The 18,116-nt window shown below is 51.9% G+C and overlaps 1 protein-coding gene across 1 annotated transcript; it reads right to left on the bottom strand.

Annotated features, from left to right (window-relative positions):
• Window positions 1–1,048: 1,048 nt before the first annotated feature.
• RGSL1 (regulator of G protein signaling like 1) lies at window positions 1,049–18,085 on the bottom strand. Its single transcript, XM_027658378.1, is given in 21 exon segments — window positions 1,049–1,900; window positions 2,162–2,209; window positions 2,336–2,431; window positions 4,876–5,321; window positions 5,490–5,614; window positions 6,243–6,381; window positions 7,077–7,242; window positions 8,185–8,314; window positions 8,724–8,970; window positions 9,848–9,923; window positions 10,332–10,418; window positions 10,835–11,066; window positions 12,704–12,766; window positions 13,321–14,049; window positions 14,051–14,280; window positions 14,444–14,605; window positions 14,911–15,015; window positions 15,879–16,008; window positions 16,774–16,848; window positions 17,122–17,204; window positions 18,010–18,085. Coding segments are annotated over 20 exon segments (3,414 nt in total). The 5' UTR covers window positions 18,059–18,085; the 3' UTR covers window positions 1,049–1,900; window positions 2,162–2,165.
• Window positions 18,086–18,116: the final 31 nt, after the last annotated feature.

Genomic DNA, 18,116 nt, shown 5'->3' with positions numbered 1-18,116 from the left:
AAAAGGCATGCCTGAGTAAGAGCAACGATTGAATCTGAGGAGACTGGGACTTATCTCTCTGGGGCAATCTGGCTGCTGGGAAGGATTTCCAGAGAAGGCTCGTGTCCTGCTTTCCAAGCCAGAGGTACCAACAAGCTGGTGTCAGAGAAAAAAATGTGATCCATGCACAGCATCTGCAAAGTAGATTGCTCACAGAGGCCATGGGAGGAGGAGGAGGGGATACAGGAGACTGGGAGCAGGGCTGGGGAAAACACCAGGCTGCCTCTCCCAGGAGGATGGGCAAGTGCCTGGTGAAAGCAGGTCAGGCAGGATGGAAAACCTGTGGCAAGGGCAGCTGGACAGTATCACAGCTGGGTGGTGTGGCAGTGTCTGATGGCACAGCCTGGGGGCAGAGCCAGCTGCCAGAACTGTGGGTTGTGCCAATGGCTCCCAGCATCAGCACCCACCTGGGAGGTGCTGCCTGCCTTTGCCTCGTACAGGAAGGCTTGCAGGCCATGGATGGTGCCCAAAGACATTCTGGTTTGGCCCCACGTGCTTCATTCCCCTGTTGTCATGTCTGTACATTGTGTATTTGCTGTGCCTCTGCCTTTTTCCTCTGCTCCTGCTGGGTGACCCTCGGGACAGTGGGCTCAGCTCAATGTGATGGGATCAGGTGTTCCCCATCCCGGCACTTGTGTGCTGAGGACATGTTTGTGTGCACAGGGATGATCCCAGGTCACTGTGGCCCATCTGCTGCGCTGAAAAACAAAACCACAAACAGTCCACAGAAGCAGTGGAGTGAAGATTGCTCTTAGCTGCAGTTTTGCTGTGTTGAGCTTCAGGCACATCTGTGAAGCCTTTGAGGGACTGGGCTCAGCTGGGCTCAGGAGTGTTTAGTGCAAAGCTCACAAAAATGCAGGAAGCTGTTGGGGCTGAAAGCTTCTGGGGCAAAGTCAACTTATAGCATAAGGGCAATTTTGATAAACTGGTCACATTTCATGTTGCAGGAGTGGCATCAGCTTCCCGAACCCTTAATTTAAATAAATGTTCCTGGACCTTGTATTTGTTTGGGTGTTTTTGATCCTCCAGAAGTGTTGATAATCATAATTGACAAATATGAAACATGTTGTCATCTGCTTTAAATGCACCTGTGTTATTCCCAGGATCAGAGGGATTAAAAAGTGGTTAAAAACAGCTCAAAATTACAAAGCTGAGAGCTTGCCTCTGACAGAGTCAAACTCTGATGAAGGTTGTGGTCTTTACTTCATGAGGTCCAAAGAACATTTGGGATGTCTGCAGCTTCCTGCTGACTTGGCAAAGCCACTCTGACTCAGTTTCACCTGGGGAAAATGAAGGCCTTTGGTATGACTTGGTTAACATTTGGTAAACATAATGGTTTTTAAAAAAACAACTCAAAAAAAAAAAAAGGCATGCTGAAGCCCCAGTCAGGCATGAGCTGATTTTGATTGGAAAATCAGAAAGGCTCTGGCAAGACATCACCATCTCATCACCCAGGGACAGCTGGGTAGTGAACCAGTTGAGCTCTCTCAGCCTTGCCACCACAGGAAGTATTTGATTTGTGTGGAAGGTGGAGAGAGGTGACAAGCTGAGATACATTTTACAGATACATGTGAAGAAGGAGATTTGTGTGGATGAAGGTGTCTCCTTGGCTAGAAGCATGTTGTGGCATATCCCTGTCATGGTTGCAGAGGTTCAGGTTGCTGTGCTATGTTACCAGGTAAGCTGAAGTTGCTTTATTTTTAGGTCTTCCTGCTGATTAAGAGCAAACTATTCAGTGTGGCCAGGCTGCTCAGCTTCCTTTGATCACACCCCTGTACCACTCCCTGTGGGTGGTGTTTTGGGAGGGCTGTTTTTCTAGGGAGGGCTGTTGTTCTAGGGAGGGCTGTCCTTTCCTTGGTACCTGCAGGGAAGGGAGAGATGTTGCATCAGTGGCTGCTGCTGCTGGAGGCAGGGTGAGGGTGATCAGGGATGAGCTCACAGCTGTGTGCTCCTGGGGAGGAGTTTAGGGCGTGGAGAGGTGCAGTGGCTGAGAGTTTTCTGTGAATATTACTGGAGATGGTGGGGCTGACCAACATCCTGCATGAACCTTTGGGTTTTAAGAGGAGTTGTAGCTTGTGCTGCTGTGGTTTGGGGGAGGTAGAACACCTCTGCGACCACCTACCCGCTCATTTGCTGAGGGAGGGCCTCTTCTCAAGATTTTTATCTGCATCTGAGAAAAACAACATGCACAAACTTCCTATCATGGACTAATGCACGGGACCCTAAATCCCAGCTCCCATCCCAGCAGCCAGAGCTCCCCTCAGGAGCAGGAGCACTCCTTTCAGCACTGGCTCACCTTCTTGCTCCTCCAAAGGCTCAGTTTTCTTCTGGGGCTCTGGCATCAGCATCTGGAGGCCTTCTGAGAGCGAGAAGACAAGGATAGGGCTTTTCCCTGGTGGTAGATAAGAGGTGGAGTGGTTACTGTGCAGCAAGAGCTCCGATGGCAAAGGAAGGAGGACAATGGTGTTGACCCCTCGAATCACATGGGCCTTGTCTGGAGCGCAAGGAAGGGTGGTTGAGTGAGGACTTGAGTTACCCAAAACTGCAAAACAGTTTGGGGGCTGCAGGATAGGGGCATTATGTCCCACCCTGGATCTCTGGCAAGGCTGGGGGGGGCAGGTCCTGTGTGGCAGATGTGGGAAGAAATGGAATATGGAGACATGGGGGGAGATGTGCTCCCGGCTTTGTGCCTGCCTGGGCAGCACCTCCGTGCTGATGGCTGTGAACGGGTCAGGCAGCGTGCCCAGTCCCACAGGACCGTCCCTCCGCCGAGCAGAGGCACAGACAGTGCCACAGTGACGCCTGGTGATGGGAGATGGGTCCCTGCCTGCCACCTCCCAGCCCTGCACACACCGAGTCTGTGCAACCCTCAGAGTGAGTGAAAAGCAAGGCGTGGGTGAGAGCAGGTTTTCTCTGGAATTACAGGTATTTCCCCCAGCATTTTTGGTGCTTTTTAAAGGCAACAAAGTAATTTTTTTTTTCCCCAGCTGAAAAGGAAGATTTTTATCTAAAGGTCAGGAAAGCAAGACCCTTAGATAAAGGTCATTGTTGAGAGCGTGATAAAGCACAGAGAAGTGATTCAAGCAAAAGGTGGCCTGGACATCAGCACAGTCAGAAATAGCAGTTATTTTGGGTCACACATCTATTCCCAAGACACACCACTCAAGATGAGGGTGCCTGGCTTCTGTTATTCATCCCTGCAAGATGCTACAAGGAGCTGTGGCCTGGGGACAGTTGTCCCAGGAACAGTCCCTGCAAGATTAACGTCCCCGTGAAAGAGATCACAATGTTTTCTGTTTGTCCAGAGCAACCCAAAACACTCATTCTCTGTGGCTCTGGGTAGTTAAACATGGGCTGTGCCCACCTGGGAAGCAGTGGGACACTCCTAACCCTTTCAACAGTTTGCACTGGTTTAATCAAACAATAATTTGGGTTGGAATGGACCTTTAAAGGTCATCTAGTCCAACCCCCTGCCAAAAGCAGGGACACCTTCCACTTGATCAGGTTGCTCAAAGTCCCATCCAACCTGACCCTGAATGTTTCCAATGACAAGGGCAGCCACAACCTCTCTGGCCAACCTGTGCCAGTGTTTTACCACCCTCTAGTGTAAAAAACTACTTCCTTACATCTAATCTAAATTAACCCTCTTTTAGTTTAAATGTCTCTCTCTCCCCTCCAGTTCCCTGAAGCCCCTGGGAAACGTGTGTCCTTGTCCTGGATAACACAGCAAACAGCTTCTGTATAACACAAGGCTTCTGGCTTGTCTCTAGCTTGGAAAAAACCCCTTGGTTAGGTTTTTTTCTGTTTGTTTTTTTGTTTTTTTGTTTGTTTTTGTTTTTGTTTTTTTTTGGTGGCAGTAGGCTTTTGCATTAAGAGAACCATGTCTGAGGAGGTCTTTGAAGTGCAGTGAGGCTCTGTAGCAAGGTGGAAACCCAAGATGGATGTTATCCATGGGAATACCCGTGGTGTGAGGTGGTTTCAGCTAATAGACACTGGCCTGGCAGTCCTGGAGCACAGGGGTCTGTCACCCCAGCCTGGCTGTGGAGCAGTAGCTCAAGCACCTGCCTGTAGTTATTAAAATCCTCCAACTCCGCTGCTTTTTAACCAGAGCTTGACAGTGATAAATGACAGGGAGCAGAACACCAACTTGCTGACGCCCACTCAACCATCAAAGCAAGATTAGTACATGCCTATTTTGGTTTCCCCTTTAATCAAAAATCAATTAGACAATTTCCAAATGAATATTCAGCCAAGGAGCGGGTTGTCAGGCAGACTGACAGCGCTCAGCACCACTTTCTTTGTGTTTTTCACTTTAGAGTTATTCAGTGTATTGAAACTAAACAAGTGGATGAGAAAGGAAAAAACATCTTTCTCTTTCCCTGGAGATGTCACCTCAAATCCTGATGAAACTTATTCTCCATTCCAGATATTCAAAGCACCCTCCATGGAATGCAACTGAGCCCAGTGTTTGGCTGCATGGTGGTTCTCCTTTTCCTGCTCCCATCTGACTTCCAACCCAAAAGATTAGTTGTTTTATTTCTGGTTTTGGGTGTTTGCCTGAGTATTTTTAACTTGGTTATTGAAGTAAATAGGAATTATGCAACAGCTCTTTTCTTGTGAAGTCTCTGCACTCACTTCCCTATTCACCAAAGAAATTTCTAAAATTCCACTGGGCAATTCTGACTGATTCTGACAGGATAAAAATATTCCATTCTATTTTCCAGCAAGCCTGCACCACATACATCCTCCAAGCTGTGTGAAGGAGGGGGTCTGGCTCTGTTAAGAGGAACTCCATGGGACCCCAGGTGTGGGTGTCTGTGCACTGGAAGAACAAACCTGGAGCAAAACCTGGAGCAATGGGAATGGGCCTTGGCTGACGGCGAGTGCGGATCTTGGATAATTTGGAGGAGGTTTTTGTAGGAAGCGAAGAGACCGGCACCCTGTCCTTCTCAGAGACTGGCACCCTGTCCTTCTCAGAGACTGGCACCCTGTCCTTCTCAGAGGCTGGCACTCTGTCCTTCTCAGAAACTGGCACCATGTCCTTCTTAGAGACTAGTCCCCTGTCCTTCTCAGAGACTGGCACCATGTCCTTCTTAGAGACTGGTCTTCTGTCCTTCTTAGAGACTGGTACCATGTCCTTCTTAGAGACTGGCACCATGTCCTTCTTAGAGACTGGTCCCCTGTCCTTCTTAGAGACTGGCACCATGTCCTTCTTAGAGGCCTGAAAGCTCCTGTCCTCCTCATAGACCCGAAAGCTCCTCATCACTTTCCAGATGCAGAACCTGTGTGAGAAATAACCAGAGACAGCAAACCTCCAAGCAGACATCTGAGCTCCTGGGGAGTGTCTCATCTGCATTTTTTGAGCATGTCAGAGTGACATGTGGCTGGAGGAAAAAGGCTGGAATCCACAGAGCCTCCTCCACCTTGGGAGGGAGGGAACAGGTAGGTACCTTTTCCAGAAGTACATCAGGATGGGGACAATGGTGGCCTTGGCCTTGTGGTAGATGGCACGGGTCAGTGGCCCCTTGGAAGATAAACGCCAGATCAATTCTCTCTCTTTTTCAGAGATGTTCACCTGGGCACAGACAAGACCAAAGCAGTTTGCAGCACGCCTGATGGGCCCTGGAGGCAGATTTCTCTCCCTGACCCCCCCCCCTTGCATTTCAGCAGTCTCTAAGAACAGAGACCGCAGTTACATCCTGGCTGACTGCCCCAGCCACACGGGCAGGATTCCTCCTGGATTTCTGTGGAAAGCATTGTGCTGTGCTGTCCAAGAGGGACATAGGCAGAGCTGTGGCTACTGCAAGGGGAGAGGGTGGATGCAATGGGGAGGGCATGATGGTGACGACCTCTGGAGAGTGAAGGGACTGGGGGGTGGTGTGCAGCACTCATCCTGGTGCTTCAGCTCTGGCATTTCTCCAGCAGGTAAGGGATCTCTCCATTTCCCTGTCTACGTTCTTGTTCTCAATCTATTTGGGTCAAGTGCTGATGTGGGTCTGATGCTGGATCATTTCCCACCCCCTGCAGCCCATGTGGAAGTCCCAAGCTCCAGAGCATGCCCTGAAGCCTCACAGCATGCCTTGCTGCAGCAGATCCAGACCTCTGCCTGGTTCCTCTTTCCCCACAACCCTTCCCAGCTGTGATGCAATGGTCTTGAGCAATGAGCAGCCTTCAGCCTTCCTGGGCAGGTCCCAGGCTCTTACCCGCAGCTTCGGGGGCATATCGGAGTCTAGGAAGAGATTGTTGATGACAGCAACCTTCTTTTTAAGAAAAGCAATTTTCCTTTCTGACACTATGTTGCAGGCTGCCAGAGCTTCCACTGCATCAGCCATCCGAGAAAACCTGCAAAGGCATATGGGGTCCAGCTCTGAGACAAGTGCTGTTAACTGCTGCGCTAGACAGTTGTGCTCTTGCTTAATTTAGTGTTTGCTAGGCCAGAAAAAGCAATTCACAAGGTGCGGAACAGAGAAACAGGAGGTATGAAAGGCTACTTCCCTCTTCTACCACCCTCAACATCACAGCATTCACCTGGGGGAGGTGATGTTTCCTTTTTTTGGGAAAAGAGGAAGTCGAAAGCCTGTGGGGGTGTGTTGGCTGCAGAGCTAGGGTATGTTGGCCATGGATTGCTCCTACAGGTGTGTTGTGGAACTGGGCAAAGTCAGGGGAGAAATGCCACCACAACTGGCACGTCAAGAAAAGTGTAGGCAAAATGTTAGATTGCTTGGGACTATCAAACCACAAATACTTCTAGGATACCCAAACAGGAACCCTGAACCAGGGGATGATTTCAGGTTGAAACAGGGGCTTTGGAGTCTCCATCAGAGATGGGTGCTACCTGTAGGATGGGTCTGGACCAGAGCCAAGGGAGACTGATGCCAAGGCCAGGTTGGATGGGGCTCTGAGCAACCTCGTCTAGTGGAAGCTGTCCCTGCCCATGGCAGGGGAGTTGGAACGAGAGGATCTGTAAGGTCCCTTCCAACCCAAACATTCTACGATTCTGTGGTGGTACCTGACCACCTGGTGGAAAGGGAACTTACTTGTCCATCTCCAGGTAAAAGTGGAGGTCATCCACGAGGAAGTTGACGACAATGACCTCTTTGTCAAATATGCGGCGTTTCACCAGCACCACGTTTTCCAGGCGGGCTTTGCCCTTGCGGGAGGTACTCGCGGGCCTCTTGCTCTGCTTTGAGCTCACAGGCAAGTCTGAGGGAGGAGAAGAGCTGTTGTGTCCTGCTTCTGGGTGTGAGAAAAGTGGCCACCTGGTGCTGAGCTATACCCTGCTCCTTCACCTCACCTGTGCTTCCTTTGCCTTTGTGCAGTTAATTTGCTGAGGGTCTTTCTACCTATGTGGACTACAGCTTTTCTGCAGCCAGGCTTTCCAGGAAATCCAGACCATCTGGTGTGCAGCCTTCCCTCTAGCTTGATAACCATCCACCCTCCTCTTTGCACCCACAGAGTGTTTATGTTCATTGTTTCCCCCAGGAAAGGCCACAGTACATTAGATCTAAAGCCTGCTGGTCTGTGTAGCTGTTGCCCTGGTTCTGACAGAGGCCACAAGCAGATAACAAGGGAGAAGGAAAGGTAAAAAATCTGTGTTACTTCCCCCAAGGACAAAATTCTCTTGATCTAGATGGGATTTCTGTGTGTTGAGCAATTTCTGTGGTTTTCTTTTCTAACTGCTTTTCCAGCCTCTTCTCAAACCTGCGTGTAAACCTTCGAGATCTACCCCTTTGGCAAAACACTGTAGGTCAGTTCCCTGTTGCCCAGAAAACAACTTCTTCCTGTCTCACCTTAGCTCCATTTAGTGTTTCCTGTTTTTTTTGTGGAAGGGATGTAAACCTGCATATACAATATTGTTTGACACAGATGCAACAGCATAATGGGGCGCCTACATCAGAAAGCCAGATATTGCACCAAAGTGTGTGTGTGCACGTTTTCTGTGCAAAACTCTGCACATCTAAGTGTTCACAGCAACATCTGGCGTCCTGAGATACCCGATTTTATGGCTCTTTATATAACTCCAGCAGAGAAAACTAAGTCATTGGGGTGGGGAGTAAGCCACAGGTGTCCTCCAATTACTTCTCTACCTAAATTCTGGACTGTCTTGGGGAGGGAGGAGAAGGGGTGGCAGGAGTCTAGACATACTTTCCCTCTGGTTTCTTCGTTCCCAAGAGAGAAAGTTCTCAAACTCCACACGGCGGTCGTCATTTTCCATCTCCCTCTGGAACTTGCAGAAGCTCCTGACGAGTTCACGAATGGCATCCCAGGCCCACTGCTGTGGAGACACAGCACAGCTGGGATGAGCCAGGGAGCTGTAGCATTAAGGTTGCTCCTGGACAGAGCCCTCCTGTTTGGACCTGAACTGGAGCAGCAGAGCCCAGCCTTGGCAGTGGGATCTGTGATCCATCTATCCATCATCTTTGCTTTTCAGCATTTCTCGGTTTCACTGGTGGCCACAGGTGATAGTGTGAATTGCTTGGCCACTCCTAACCAAATTTGGTGAAGTCTGCATGGAGCAGGACTCCAGAGCCTGTAGGAGGGAGTCTTTACCTGTCACCTTTTTGCAACTCTCCAAGTTTGACCCCCCCACCCCTTTTATGTGACACCACTTGGCCCAAAACATCTCCTCTCTTTTTTGCCTGGAAAATGTCCCCAGCTGGCCAGCAGACAGGGTCCTTCCTTACCATCCTCTCTTCCTCGAGGTTCTCTGCCTCGAGGTCTTCTGCCTCAAGGTTCTCTGTATCGAGGTTCTCTGTCTCGAGGTTCTCTCCTTTGAGTTTCCGTGTCTTGATGTTCTGTGCCTCACGCCGGACAGCGGTGGTTCTCTGCACGCGACGCCTGGATTTCGGCTTTTTGCTCAAGGCAAGCAGCTCCTGCAGCTGCTCCTCCTCCTGCTCCTCCTGCTGCCGGTCCTGCTGCTGCTGCTTAACCCTGCCAGACGGGAGAGCAGAGAGAGAAAACATCAAGGGCAGCCGGACGCATAAGGAAGGCACTGGTTTGGTGGAATGGTGGCTAAGGCAGGGAGCAGCTGATAGGGATAGCCCTGGGGTTGGGGTCCCACTGGATTTCTGTTCCTAGAGGAGGTTGGACAATGGTGCAGGGTGCTAGATCCCCTCCCCTCCCCTGGGCTCTCTTCTTGCATGTAGCAGCCTTGAGAGTGTCTGTCCTGCTTATCTGCAGTGTTTCCTCCTCCAGTCCAGCACCCTGCAAGCCGAGAGGTGACTTGGTAGTTGTGCTGGGGTGAGAGTCTGGATGGAATTTCAATGTACTAGCTGATAGTTCATAGGGAAATGCATTTTTAGCAGTTGCTGTCTGGCCCCTTGGAGTGGGATGGATCTGGAAAGGGTGCATTTGCAGAACCACTGGGCTTGAGGAACCAGCTCGACTCAGGCGCTCACCACCATTTTTCCATTTGCTTTAAATCCCAGAGTGGAGATGTGAGGGCTCATGGCTGCAGTATTCCCAGGAGGTGACACGAGTACAGAGATTTATATGTGGCTACAGGGTGATTTTAAGTGATTTTTCTAGGAATCTGAGCGCTGCCCAGGTGGCATTTCAGGGACTGATAGAGGATGAAGTGCATGAGCCATACACAAGATGTGAGGAGTAAATCTGAACTGTGGGGGTGTTAATATTTCTCCTCTCCCTGGTAACTCTGCAGTTCAGACCCACAGGCCACCCATCTGAAAAGGCTGAATGACAAAACAGGGAGCAATGGCACTACTGGAAAACACTGGGGAAAATATGCTTCCTGAAAGAGTGGAAGTAGCAAAAAACTAGCAAAGCCCTGTGCTGCAAAGTGCCTGACCTGTGTCTTTTAGCTCGCTTCTTTACTGCAGCAGTGGGGAGCTTCATCACTCCAACAGTCCCCTCGGGTCCAGCAGCTGTGGGGACAGAACAGGGATGGCCTCTTCCTCAGGTGACAGCCTGCTCCCAGCTGTCCTCAGGGTGAAGGACCTGGAGCTCCCATGCTGGTGTCTGAGTGGTGAGTCTGGCTCAGGAGACACTGGGTACTGTGGGGACTCTTCACCTCTCATAGTTTGACCTCCTTGGCATCTGCTTCCAATAAGTCTCCCCACTCCCACCCTCTCTGGCTGGATTAACACCCCAAAACACACGACTGTCAAGGGTCAATAGGCCTTTCTCTCCTTCTGGAGATGTTCTACCAGGTGATGGGATATAAGCAGGGAAGACTCCTGCTTGTCCAGTCCCCTCACAGCATTTTGGAGCACCTGCCAGGATGTGATGGTTGGGAGCCCACCCTGCTTTTTGTCTGCTTGCACTGGACTCACCGATTAATGCACTTAGGAGATGCACAAGCTCATCATCCTTGCTTGGGCTATCCACAGCCAGCTCCTCCGACATCATCTTCTGGAAGTCTGCATCAGAGAGAGAAGAGGGGACAGATCCCATGTCAATTACTTTTGTCAAGACAAAGCTGAGGTATGACAGCAGTACCATCAGCATCCTCAGGAGAAGGTCAGGATGTGGAATTGGGGTGGCAGTAGCTATCGCTGGTTTTGGATTTCAGTCACTTTGCTGCAGTCTCCATTTGATCTGGTGACCCAGTGCAGGGGATGTGGCATTTGGTGCCTCTGGTACTGGTAGGAGGGAATCTGGCTCACAGGTTGTTGCCAAAGCTTGGATTACAGCTGAAGGCTCCCAGATACCCTGTCCCAACCCACTCCACGATATCCATGGCCTGTCTAGGGGCACTGGTCACTGCAGGTGCATAAAATATGCTTTACCAGACTAAGTCAAAATGAGCCAACAGAAATTCAGAGCCTCCTCTTACCTGGGCTGCACAGGAGAAGTTCCATCTCGGCCTGGGTGGAGCCCCCTTTCCGGAGGTCCCGAGAAGCAAGTAATTGCCAGTACTCGGAGGAGACACCTTCCAAGTTCCTTGTGCCATGCAAGGCCTGGCACAGCTTCAAGGTCTGGTTTATCCTCTGGGACAGGAGCAAACATTCACTCCTGTCAGCAGTGTGGCCTTGCATCTCAGGCACTGGGACATCACCACCTGGAGACTATGGTGAGAAGAGGGCAGGGTGATTGCACAGAGCATGTTTCACATCTCCCACGCTGTGCCCACGTAGTTTACTGTGCCTTAGAGTACAGAGCTACCCGATTTGGATCTCTGCTTCAGCTTTAAACAGTCTAGAAGAAACCTACATGAGCACAAAGCTCAGCATAGACCTTAAACTACCTAAGCAGCTGCTTAAATCTGGCTCACATCTGCCTGCAGCTGGGAGGTACTGGGGGCAGGCAGCAGGTCCCCCAGGGAGTCCAGACAAGGGCTTGCAACTCCAAGTCCAAGTCCACACAGGAGGGCTGAAAACAGCCCTGAAGGTGTCCCCAGCAGGCTGGTAACCTCCTGTGCCATTTTGTTGGCTGCTGTCCCTGAGGCTGGCTCTGGCTGGTGCCCTGGGAGTGCCTCCCTCATTATTCCCTTGGAGACCCTCCTGCAGGTTTTGTCTTTCCCCACAGGCAAACAGCTTGCACGACTCGCCAAGCAGCAGGCTCAGAGTAGCTGGTTTCTGGCTGAGATACACACTGCTGAGAGCGAGCACCAAAAATAACCCTGCTAAGCCCCCAGCAGTTCCCCTGACACCAGTGCAGTGAGACCCAGGAGGAGTTTGGCTCGGAGGATGGTGCCCGTGGAGAACAGGGCCTCCACGCCTGCTGACGTGCTAATTGCACTCCCAGACCAGGTCTGTCCTCTGAGGGGTAATTTCCTTGACAAGAGATGCTTAAAAACCTGGGCAGCTAATTAGCTTCCAACCAAGAGTACTTAAAGCCTTTTCCAAAATGCTCAGCTCTCACTGACTGAAACTCTGTGAGCCAGGTCTTTGAGGACACCAGCCCTGAGAGCCTCTCCTTAACACTTCCAGAATCGGCTGCTTAGAGAGTTCATTTTGGGGAAAACAGTTGGTTTGAAAAACACCATCTGCAGTGACAAAACTGCCTGCACAGGTCATGCAGGCACCCAAGCAGGTAGGATTCTTGGGGGGTTCTGTCTGCAAGGTTTCTGGGTGTAAGGTTAGCATTTGGGGTAGGTATTAAGAGGGATTTCCTCTGCTAGGAGGAATAATAGTCTGGGAAGAGTGCTTGTGTGACTGATTTCTTAAATCATCCCTTTACACAGTGGGAAAAAAAAATGTGGAAAACTTGAGGGTGGTTGAATCATAGGCTAAAAGTCTGCATGCCCTCTTTCTTCCCCCCTGTGCTGGCCCAGGCCTGTGTGTCTGCACATGAGTTACATTAACAGCAGTAACTGCTGTGGGCAAGGGAAAAAGGAGGGGGAATTAATTCCCAGAAGTGCTGTTTTCACCCCTGCCTACCCTGAAGGACTATGATTACGTTTCTCCCTGCTTTTAGGCTGGGTCACAGCCTGTCTCAGGGGAGCTCTTGCAGGGTGTGCCTGCAGTGCTGCTGACTTATGGGATGCTGTGGTGGAAGAGCTGAGGATCTTCCAGGCAGCTGGAGCAGAGCAGGATCTGCTGCATCATCCCAAGGTGGCATTGGCTGAGGTCATTGTGGGATGCTGGACCACAGCAGCTAATGCTGGGCTTCTCCTTCCTCTCTCTCTCTCCCACCTTTTCCATCCCCACTGATGCCTGCACACCCCACAGGGATGACTGTGTGCCCTGTGCATCCCCCTTACCATAAACTGGAGGAATGTCCTATCATCAGCAGCCAGAAATTCCTCATAGTAGCAGCAGAGCACCTAAGGAGGAGCAAAGGTGGGTTGTCATCAGTCAGTGTTCCAGCAGCAATCACCAGCCCCCAGCCCCACAGTACCCTAAGGTCACAGTGGTGGTGCCATGGGTGGATTACACCTTGCTGAGATGCCCAGGATAGGTCTGCCAGGAACTGTACACCCACGCTGGTCCACTGGGCTGCTCAGGGGCTGCCCAGAAGGGTTTGGGTTCTAAATGTGTTTTACCTGTGTTGTGCTGGAATCAGTGACTCAGAAGTGAAAGGATGGCCACTACCCTGTCATTCCTTGGCCCTTGGAATGTGCATCTAACAGCCAGGGTCACCAGAGATATTCAGTGACTGCTCACCTCTGCTCTGCTGCCCAACAAGCCAGTGAGGATGCTCCTCTCCACCGGCCCGGTGCATCTTGGTCACTGGTTCCAGTGCAAGACGACTTGGGACTGTAAGTTTTTCCCTTCCTAATCTCTTTTCCTCCTAATTTTTCAAATACCTCTTCTCACTGCAGGGGTGACAATGCCAGCTGTGCCCCCCAGCCTGACCACTGCCAGCACCCCTTTGTACCTTGCAAATCTCCTTCTGGGCTCTGAATATCCAGGGGGAGAATTCTCCAAATATCAGATGGTTCCACAAACTCGTGAGAGTCCTGGTCTCCAAGGGAAGCTTCTCAATGTTGTCCTCCTCCAGGTAGGCCTTGCATATCATATCCCCGGTCAAATGACGGAGAAAGAAGTTGTTTTCTCTGCTGGAGTCCAGCACCACGGGCAGAAATTCCTCCAGGTCATGCCACAGGTCCAGGAGATGGGTCTCCATGGGCCGGTCCTGGTGCTTCAAGAAGTCTCTGAAGGGTTGTCCTGCACAGGTGTCAGCACTAAGGGCCCAGGGAAGGAAACTCAAGGTCTTGGCTGACCCTTTCAGGGATGGCAGCTGGACAAGAGGTGCAGAGGAAGGCAGGTTAGAGAGGATTTTTTCCTCACAGAGTTCTTCCAGACGACTGACCTGCTCTGCACTAGGTCTTCTGGGAGGAGTTACTCCCCCTGTGCCATTAAAGGCAGCATTTGCAGGATGCTCTGACTGCTGAGGAATTGATCCCAAAGCATCCTTATCCAGATGCAATTCCCTTGTGCTCCTAGCTGACCCTGGCTGCCTTTCTGGTTTCACCCGAAAACGGGGTATCTTCATTTCTTGGGTGCCTCTTCTCTCCTTGACCAGAGCCCAGATCTTTGTTTTGGCCTTCTGGCCACAGTAGCGCCCTGACAAGCCCTGGCTCCTTTTGATATGCATCGTGGGGGGGGGTCTCCAAAAAGCCTGAGGGCTCCTGCCAGTCAGCCTGTAATAAACGCTCCTGATATTCCTGCAGCAAAGGCTGGCATGATTCCTCTTCCTCTATTCCCGTCTTGCAGTGGGTGAAGAATTTAGGGAGCCAGTAACTCTGAATCGTGAAGAGGACCTGTTCCTGCATCTTTCTTAGGATGTCTCTTCTATTGCTGATGGACTGGATGTGCTTGGCTTTCGGCAGTGATCCTGAAACGGATGTGGGGAATTACATCTCCATCTACATGGAGATGGCTCCATGTAGACTGTTCCCCAGCCAAACAAAGCTGATATCCCATCTCCCTGGGAGCATCCAGGAAAAAAACACCTCCCTGGAAAGGCACTGCTCATCCCCAGCTCCGATGTTTCTTACCAGCGATGGTCGTGCAGAGGGTGATGACACTGGAGCCTTCACGCAGGTGAGAGGCTTTCAGCCTGTGGATCAAGGACAGGTAGAGGTCCCTCTGACTCGTATCTGACTCATCCAGACCCAGGAGCCTTTCAGTGGTGAGCCAGAAGTCAGTCAATTCTTCCCCTGTGGATCAGTAAAGGGTTGGGAGTTGGAGGGAGTCCCTGAAAGCCCCAAGGACGGATGGAGCAGTTTATAATTCTTAAAAAAAGAGAAGGGAAGAACTCCTGGATGAACTGAGGGAACAGGGTAGACAGGAGCCAGGGTTATGCATCTCCCTCCCAGCTCTGCTGCTGGCTTACCTTCCAAAGCTCTCACAGTGTCTCCTGTCCCACTGGTGCTTACCCGAGCCCCCAGCTCTGTGCCAGTGTCCCAGTGGACAGGTGACCCACGGCTGGCTGAGAAGGGGCTGTGGAGCATCCCATGCCCACCTGCTGTTCCTTGGACAAAGGCTCGGAAGTGCCGCATGCCCTGGCTCCCGCTGATGCACTTCTCCAGCAGCCACTGGTCAGCGCTTTGCCAGTTCAGGAGTTCTGCTGTTGGAGGGATTGCAGAGCATGGCATCAAGGGCTGCATGCAGGAGCGATCCCAAGAAAGTCCTTCAGCTCCCAATGGCGCCCCCATTGGCACCCTCCTGCAGGAGGAGCCAGAAGAGCAGCAAATCACCCTGAACTGGGAGTTTCAAACAGGCTGTGGGATGCACATGTGGTGTGTGCCAGGACAACCTGCTCCCGTCCAGGACAGTCTGTCCAGCTGTGGTGCCTCCTCCCCTTGCAAGCATCCATCTTTTTTGCTTGAGTTTTGTGCTTGCCCTTAACTTCCTCCAGCTTTGAATTTCAACCTGACTGGAGCAACAGCAGCAATATATTCAAGAAAAGCCTTATTAAATTGCTTATTTTTTTGAAAAGAGAATCTGCTTTCCTGCTGCCATAGCTTTCTTTCCAGTGGCAAAAGACTTGGCTGGACTGAGATGGCTCATTTTAGGAGTAAAGTGAGCACAATTCAAACATCTTGCTGCTAAGAGAGACCACGGCCTGTTGTCCCAGAGCACCCTGCACAGCAGCAAACCTGACGCTTCAGCACCTCAGTTTCCCACACCCCAGGGTGCCCTCCATCCCTGCTCCACCCATGGACTCCATGGTAAACACTGCTAAGCAGCTACTTCAGCTCAACTCCACAGCGAGCCTGTATTAACCCGGGTGGCAGAGTAAAGCCCTGCGCATCCCATGGAAACCCCGGGATCTGCTGCATCCCTAAAAATGGGGCGTGCAACGCCTTTTTAACCCAGAGCAGAGGCACGACCCACTGGGCAGGCACCAGGCAGTGACAGCCCAGGAGGGAGGAAGCCCAGCGGCGGCGGTGAAGCCGATCCGATTTCCTCCGTGCCGCGATGACTCACCTGCTTCCCCCGACCGAATGAAACCCAGGAGCTTCTGGCAGAGGACGAGGTGGAGGCACAGGCTGGATTTGCAGAAGTGAGGCAGCCGGTGCTTTTCCAGCCAAGCCAGTAAAGCCGTGGGGCTGGGATCCTGCGTTGCAAGCCCCGTGCCCGGGGAGAGGATTAGCTGTGAGCAAGGAGCCGTCTCCTGCCCGGGGATTCGGGTGAGTAACGGGTCCCTGCTACAGGGGGAGGAGGTGGGGAAGGCACCCTGTTGCTATACGGCGAAGAAAGCCATCCTGGTGCTGAAGGAGAAGGGGGATACTCGAGTTACAGCCCCTGCTTGTGTCCCCACGAGCTTTGCCTACAGACCTGGGAGCCCCGGTGCTGCGGGGCTGCCTCCGAGGCTGCCTCTCCTCGCAGCCTGCCTGCCTCCCCAGAGCCCAGGCGGGGAGGCATGGCAGCTTCCCGGCAGCTGTGAGAGCAGCAGGTTCCCTTTTCCTTGCGGGATCTGAGCGCTGCCAGCGGCGCTCGTGGTTGTGGGGAAGGGGGACGCCCGTGGGGAGGGCTAAGTCAGCTTGGTGATCAACAGGGTTTCACTCCTGTTGAATTCAAGAGGACAAGGGGCTGATATTTGTGTCCTCCTTCTTTGCCACCCCATGTGCTCTCCTTAACTCCAGCTTTCACTGTTTACCGAGAGCTGGATAGACCCCAGAAGCTGCAGCAGGACTTTAAATGGCTTGTGCTCCTCCCAGGGCTTAAAAGCAAAATGACGCCCGGGTTTGAAATAATCCCCCAGCTGCACGAACAGGAGAGACAGAGAGGGGCCCTGGCAATGAGAAACCTGGTCCTTCCCTTCCCTGCCCTGTGACCTTTCTCCCTCCTCCCACCCTCCTCACAAGGGGCATGTTCTCACCAGGTGGCTTGATAGCCCTGGCCAGAGGTCCCACTGGCCCGTGGCACTGATGTAAATGGGTGTCTGGCCAAAAACCTGTATCAAAATGAAAGTGGAGAGCTGAAGGAGATGGAGGGTGGCAGGGGAGTCCAGAGCCCAGCTGTTCTAGTTAGTTCCCACTACAAAGAAGGGCATCCAATTCCCTGTTAGACCTCTGTCTCCCAAGTTGAGATCCTCAGTTTTCCCTCATTTTCCAGCCTGAGTGTGGCGCATCCCAATTATCCCGGGGTCTCAACACCACAGAGGCTGAGAGTTCACCTGAAGAGAGCTCAGAAAGGTCCCGGGCTTTATGGTGCAGAGTGGACTTACGGGAAGATTCAGAAACGTGTTGAAAAAGTCAACAAAAACATCATCTCTCAGCAGAAGCCCCATGTCTGTGGAGGCTATGGCCGCTAGAGGGGGAGAAGAGAAAGTTATCTGGGCTTTGTGTTGCCACACAAGGTGAGCCAAAGAAGGAGTTTTGAGAGGGACAGCTTTAGGGGTATGTGGTACAACTCGAACTGTGCACACGCAGGAGGATTTGGACAGTCCATGAAATCTGGGTCCCGGTGCACCCATGTGCCCTGGGATGTGTGGCACAGGCTGTTTGGAAAGCACCAGGTCCAGCGGCATGCAGGAGCTGGGAAGTTTGAATGCCAGCTTCCTAAATAGCAAAGGTACACGGTCCTTAGAGGCTGGGCACAAATGTGCTGGCATCCGTAGGGCAGAAGGGACATGCTGTGACTGGAGGGGACAAGCTGTGCTCCTCTGCCTTACCCACGTATAACCCTGCTATCATGGAGAGAAACTGTGTGCAGTGCTCTGGTGCTGCTGCTCCAGCCCCACTGCCTTGGTGCCCTCTGAGACCTCTTGCTCTGGTTCTTGGAACAAATTCTGCCAAATTAGCAGGCACCACCAGACTGGGGACGGGTTGTGGCTCTGGACAGGGTGTCAGTCACTGCAGCCCCCACTCCATCCATCCAAGACATCAAAGCAAGTGTCAGTGCCAAACACCTCGCACTATCCTGTGAAATTTTATTCGTGTCTGAAAGATCTGGATGCAAGGGGGTGGGCTGGCACAAAATGTCCACTTTTGTGAAGGCACAGCTGTGTTACAGGGAGGGCTCTTATTTCAGAAGCCCAATACTGCTTTTTCCCCCCACTGTCCCCTCTGGGGAGTGTTTAGAGGGCTGAAGCCTCCAGCAAAGGGTAACTCACCAGCGGTCATCATCCTGCTGTGTTCCGGGGGTGTGTTCCAAACTGCCATGCTGATTGTGACACCCTTGTCCTGGCACCTTCTTGGTGGAGCTGCAGGGCTCTTGGGA

This window comes from Corapipo altera, unplaced genomic scaffold, assembly GCF_003945725.1.
Source record: "Corapipo altera isolate COAL_440 unplaced genomic scaffold, ASM394572v1 79, whole genome shotgun sequence".
NCBI classification, from domain to species: Eukaryota; Metazoa; Chordata; class Aves; order Passeriformes; family Pipridae; genus Corapipo; species Corapipo altera.
This window is presented reverse-complemented; position numbering and strand designations above follow the sequence as displayed.